Source organism: Varanus komodoensis, unplaced genomic scaffold (assembly GCF_004798865.1).
Source record: "Varanus komodoensis strain SLA01 unplaced genomic scaffold, ASM479886v1 scaffold1, whole genome shotgun sequence".
NCBI classification, from domain to species: Eukaryota; Metazoa; Chordata; class Lepidosauria; order Squamata; family Varanidae; genus Varanus; species Varanus komodoensis.
The window spans coordinates 51,220,520-51,227,073 of NW_025335268.1; the positions used below are offsets into that span (position 1 = coordinate 51,220,520).

The 6,554-nt window shown below is 40.6% G+C and overlaps 1 protein-coding gene across 9 annotated transcripts in view; it reads left to right on the plus strand.

The window, feature by feature from the left end:
* TRDN (triadin) overlaps window positions 1-6,554 on the plus strand; it is a 224,992-nt gene that overhangs the window by 54,383 nt on the left and 164,055 nt on the right. For all 9 annotated transcript variants that reach the window (XM_044425408.1, XM_044425434.1, XM_044425425.1 and 6 more), the window contains one exon: window positions 4,533-4,592. In XM_044425408.1, coding sequence (XP_044281343.1) covers window positions 4,533-4,592 — 60 coding nt within the window. The remainder of the gene's footprint in view (window positions 1-4,532; window positions 4,593-6,554) is intronic.

A 6,554-nucleotide genomic window follows, 5' to 3' on the forward strand; every position in this document is an offset into this window, starting at 1 on the left:
ATTTTAAAAAATACATTCTCTATTGCAATAATTTAATAAACTGTGCTGTCATCTCATGAAGAATCAGCATGGTTGCCTTGGTGACAGAGATTATCATTGCTACTGTAGGATTCTGTCAGTTTTCTAAACATGAATTCATAATATTTTGGATTTATTAACAATATGCCTCTCTGATGGAGATAAATTGCATCCTTTCAACTGGCCATGTAAGTCTTCTATGAAAATACAACTGCTCTGGCAACTCAGCAAAAAGATATGATATGATTAGCAGAAAATTAAAGCTATTTGTCACAGAGAATAAGGCAGATACTATAAAAAAAACTGAATGAAGAACGAACACAATTTTTCCCTCTCTCAAAGACACAGCAAGTTCTTTGGGATGTTTATTCAAGCCATAAAACCAAATACACCTAGAAGAAACTATTGTGTACTTAGGGATACTGGTATGGTTTAAACCTATGCCTTTCTCTGGTGAAGATTTGGTAATGTAAACAACTGTCCCTCCCCAGTAGCATTGCTAATGGCTACTGCAACTCAGTTCATTCCTATAACGCAATAGGAGTAATTTACAGTCAAGTAACTGCTACCCAACCACAGTTATGGTATTAAAAGAGAACAAAGGAGACTGCAGCCTGAAAATAGCTGGTAGACTGCCAAAAGCAACTCACTACCACATCCAGATCGGAATGAGATGGATCTCATAACCATCCTGTTGCTCATCTGACAAAGAATTGTGACACTGAGATCTTGCTATTTTTTGGGCAGAGTGTTCTGTTTAGTGGTGCACTTTCACTTTCATTTACACAGTATTAATAGGATTCTGTCGGATTAATTAGAAACTAATGCAAATTGAAGTCAGATTCTAAAAAGTTCATGGCATTTAGTAGTGTTGGAACTGATTATTTTGTCAATATTGCTGAAGATGGGAGGAAAGAACAACAACCGTCAATGAAGCAGCCCAAAAACATATTGAACACAAGAAGCCAACAAAATTGCCAAGGTGATTATCAGAAGCCACATTAAAGACTGCAGAAGAGAGAAGGAAAGCAAAAGACTTTGGTAACAGTAAGGAGTGTGAAGACTAAACGCAAAGTTCCAGAGACAGGCAAGAAAAGATGAAGAAAAGTACTGGGGTGAACAATGCAAGAAATTAGAAGCAGCCAAGAGAGGCCATACAAGAAGTGTATGTGAAGAAGGCAAACAAACCCTTTATGTCAAGAAAGGCTATGGACAGGGCACGATGGACATGGATTGCATGACCAACAAGCAGTAAGAGAAAGATGGCAAAAATATGTAGAACAACTTTATACAAATGAGAATCAAGGCCAAGCTGTCCTAATTGAACTGGAACCAGATATCCTGGAGGAGGAAGCAGTGGGGGCACTCAACCATTTGCCTAACAACAAAGCCCCTGGAGTTGATGGCACCCCAGCAGAGTTGCTGAGACCATGCCGACAAAAGCACTGATAGCGCTTTGCCAAAGTGTATGGAAATATGGTCAGTGGCCAAAAGAATGGGAACGGTCAGTATTCATCCCAATACCAAAGAAGGCCGATAAGAAGACTGCTCTAACCACTGAAGCTTAGCCTTGATACCACACGTGAATAAAATCTTCTTGAAGATAATCCAACAACGTTTGAACATGACTGCCAAAGAGAACTGCCTGATGTACAAGCAGGATTTCATAAAGGGAGAGGAATGCAGGATCACATTGCCAATCCTTGTTGGATGATGGAAAAAGGAATACCAAAAAGATTTCTACATGTGTTTCATTGACTACACAAAAGCCTTTGACTGTGTTGACCATGACATACTCTGGACTGCCGCAAATAACTGGGAACATCAACACACCACATCCAGCTCATTCAGTCACTGTACTCTGATCAGAAACAACAACCTTCAATATGCAGATGATACATTTTTCTTGCAGAAAGCAAAGAAGAGCTGGAGTGGCTAATCCCTAGAGTCAAAGATGAAAGTGAAAAATCTGGATTGTACCTTAACATCAAGAAAACAAAAATCTTGACAACTGCAGAGAACACACAGGTCAGAGTGCAAATTGGCAATGAGACCATAGATACAGTAAAGAAATTCAGCTTTCTGGGATCTAAAATTGACCAACATGGTAACCACAGTCCTGAGATCAGAAGGCTCATAGCACTTGGAAGAAATGCAATGTCCTGCATTAATAACATCTGGAAGAGTAAAAATATCGGCATCTCTACCAATTGCAGATTAGTCAATGCAATAATTTTTCCAATTGCTGTGAATGTGTGGCTGTGAAATTTGGACTCTGAAAAAGGCAGATAGAAGAAGGGTGCTTTCAAATTGTGGTGCTGGAGATGACTGTTGCACATTCCACGGTCTGCAAAAATCACCAAGCCTCACCAAAAATATCACTTGAACTCAATATCATCAAACAAAACCTGCCATACTTTGGCCATGTCAAGGCAGCTGACTCACTCGAAAAGTCAATAATGCTGGGAGTGATCAGCGGAAAAAGACGAAGGGGCCACCGCAGCACCATTGGCTGGACACCATAAAGGAAGACACTGGCATGGACATAGTGGTCATGAAGGAAGCAGTGCGACACAGAGAGGCATGGAGAGCAATGTTCCATAGAGCGGCTAATGGTCAGACACGGCTGAATGGTTGACGATCATGACAACATTAAAGATGGGTATCCTTCATTAGGTCATATGATCATTTTCAGCTATTTAGGAAGTAGAATAGGTTTATGAAACAGGCACTGTGATAAGATATGTCAGCTTTCATCAGCACTTGCAAGATATTGTTCTATCTCAGTTCAGTTTTAAACAATAAAATAATTGTATCTTGGGCATTTTCTAGATGTGCCACCACTTTTGCTACTTGACCATAGATTCCTTAATTTTGCCCTTGCTTGTGAGATCATTATCATAGATTTGTTATCTAAGATAAAATGTTATCATAACAAAGCCTCTCTCTTCTTTATGATGCCTTTTCTTGGTAAGAAAAACAGTCTATAGGAACTAATTACAATGGTAGCTTTACACTGGCAACTAATAAAGATGTAGCTGATTTTGTAGAAGAAATCAAATCATACCTCCTTGATTTATAGGAATCTGTTGAGTTGCACTGCAAGATAGACAATGAGAAGTTAGAAACTGTTCAAGATAGGATTTATTCTGTAACAAAGGTAGTCCATGAACTGTACAGTCCAAATATGATACTTTGAGCAGTGTTGGAAAAAAATGCAAAAGTGTCCAATGAGGAGGAAGATGGTGAAAATAAGCTGGAACCATTGTATTATACAACACATTATCAAAACTATGCCTACATATTCCTTGCAAACCCATAGTTGGTCCATAACAATGGATCATAGTTGGTCCATAGTTGGTCCATATTTTATGCAGGACCATTTGGTCCTACATACTAGGTCAAGCCAGGTATGCACAAAATTATGGGTAGGCTTTCAAGATCTTAAGATTTCCTAACCAGGCAAAAAGTGAAGGAAGGCTATGGGAGAAGAAAAAAAAAAAAAAAAGGCTGATTTGGGCTATAGTCATAAAATGACTGTATCAGAATGAGTTGCAGTAATTTCTGGATTTTATATTTTCAAGTCAGGTGAAATTACTTATCAAGTGTGTGTTTTTCTCAATAAACACACTTGTAACCTGAAAACTGCATGATGATGCCTAATGGAACCTAATCCATATAAATTTGCAACTTTCCTTCAATTCTACCTTAAGATTCTCACTATGCAGGCTTCATGCCTTCAATATTCTCAGCATTTTGTTTCCTCTCTGTCTCACTTTCTGTTTGTTGCATCTGCTTGATGAAGGATTCTAAAGATCTGAAATTGTGAGCATCTTTGATTGTACCTAATTTAAACAATCACTGGCTGAAGATGTTAGTGGGTTTTTTTCTGATGGACCAGCATAACTTCCTTTGTTTTATGCATATTGATTGTAAAGTCTTTTATTAAATGAACTGCATGTACGATGTTGAATAGTGTTGCCACTGAAATTAGGACTTAAGGTAAATTATACCTTAAGCTAAATTCTGAGCAAATTTGAGATACTTTTCAAAGCAAGACATGAAAATATTTGAGAGTGGTCAATAGATGTTAGGAAGACTGCTGCAAGTGTTGCGCAAACGTCCTCAAGAAGCAAAATCTTAAGCAAATATGGAGAATTCTCATTTCCTAATGAAGAATTGTTCTTGTTGTTGTTGCTTTTAATAGAGTGTGTTCTAAGTTTTGAAAACAGAAACACTGTCCAGAACAGTGCCATATGTATGAACCAAAGTGAAGCAACCTGGTATTCTTGCGATATTCTGTAATCCATCCCTGACCGTTCTGGATACAATTCTTAAAATTCCTGACCATCAGTCATGCTGGCTGGGACTTATGGCAGTCCAACAGGTACCACCTTGGCTAACCCAGTATAAGCAAGCTAGTCAACAGTGATGTGTTTCTGTTGTACTTTATGCACTGTTCTCCTACAACAACAAGTTCTCTTCCAATAACTACCTGGTTCTTATGCTTTCAGAGATCCAAATAGACAAGGCTGATGAACAGCAGAAAATCGAAAAGAAACCTCCACCCAAAGGTAAATATTTCTGCCTGTGTTCCCTGTGTTGAATAATGTGCCCAACTGCTAAAATAAGCCCTTCTGTGGAAATCCATACAAAGGTCTGATTTGGGCCTGAATAATCTTACCCATCAGTCAGAGTGATACCGCACATGCATCTAGTAGGAAATTGACTTCAGCAGATCCATGTATGGCACAGGTACGACTGGTGACAAAAGTGGAAAAGGCCAGGCACTTGCTGAGGGAGTGCACATCAGCAGAGGCCTATGAGAGGAGGCCCCTGGACTTGCTCTTCCTTGTCACCATTGCAATATGCTTGTTTGCTCTTCGTGGTGAACCAGGGAATGGTGGTGGGGAAGAGGAGGAGCAGTAGATGCCTCTGCCTGCTTAGCATTGGCTCATGGCTTGTCAAGCCAGTAAGTGGCCTCTGGGACAATGGCAGGAAAAGCAGCCGGAAACAGTGGCCATGAGAAGGCAGACCCATGGAAGGAAAGATCATTGTGCATGTCTCGCTCAAGGGTCCTTCAAGAGCTGGAGCCTGCACTGAGCACAGGGAAGAACTGCATGACGTGAGTGGGATATCTCACGTGGGGCTTGCCCATGAAAGCCATTCATTTTTATTAGCAACTACTGCACACAACACATAGAAGCAGACAGCTCTTTGTTTCTCAAAAGGAGAAGAACGGACCAATTCTAACGCTCTTGGAGAGCTCCAGCTTTGGAAGCAATGAGACACAAAAAGCATTGATGGGCTCATCGGGAGGAGAGCAGCATTTCCTTTTCTCCTGTCAAGGCTCCCCAGAATTTTTCTGTTGTTTCACTAATTCCTTCCCATTGAAACCAATGAACTTCTGCTAGCTCCAGGGTTGCTGTACATTAGCAGAAATTAGAAGGACATGACGTCATTCAGTTCCAGATTCTTTCTAGGGCCTCCTCTTCCGCCCTCTCACATCAGGGCTCCAACATTAGAGAGGCAAAGAGTGCCTGTGCTTCCACAGAGATGAAAGCTCAGATCTCCTTCTCTGAGTGTTAACCTTTCTCTTTCCCTGCTTTCAGAGAGATGGGGCCACATAGGGATATACCAGCTGGTTTGAGCTCAACAGATACCAGAAATCCAGCTGGTTTGAGATCAACAGATTTTCTTTCATCTTCTGATCTGAAGATGCATTTTCTGAATGCATAGGGATTGCACTGGGGTTAAACTCAGGTTAGGAGTAGGATTCAGGAAAAATGGTTCCCAGTGCACGTTCAGGATCCAGGATAGAGACACACAGAGGGCAGTCAACAAAAACACCCTCACAGTTGCCTTTGTGCATATTATCTAAACCTTATGCCTGCATGTTTGGGCCGGGGCTGATATCAAGTTAGGGCCAGGAATAAGAAAACCTGGGTCCTTATGCATTTCCAGGGCTTTAAAAAAAGGCTAGATTGGGCAAAGAAAGGCAGCCATCAACAAAAACTTTCTCAGTGCTGACTTTTTCATGCTGTCCTAGTGTACTGAGTTATGGGTCAGGTTAAGGTTCAGGTTAGGGTTACGCGTGAAGAACACCTCAGGCCCTGTGCATATTCATGGCCTTGGAACAAGCTTGCATTGGGCAAAGAGTGAGCAGTCAGCAAGAGCACTGTAAGTGTTGTCTTTGTATACTGATGATGGCTGGGGGTTACAATTAGGATTCACTTTTGGGTTAGGTTAGGGTAAGGAAACCCAGGATCTCTCTGCATGTCTAATAGGGTGGAAACAGCCTAGACTGGGCAAATCAAGCAAGCAGTCAACAAGAATGCCCTAAATGTTGCTTTTGTGCATATTCTCTAAATTTATGGGGACTATATGGGCGCCAGGTTGAGCGATGCATCGGGAAAGCTCAGGCCTGGATCTAGCTTTGACTGGACAGAAAGAATGTGTAATTAACAAGCACGCCCTGTCTTCTAATATCAGATTTTATATATATATATATATATATATATATATATATATATATA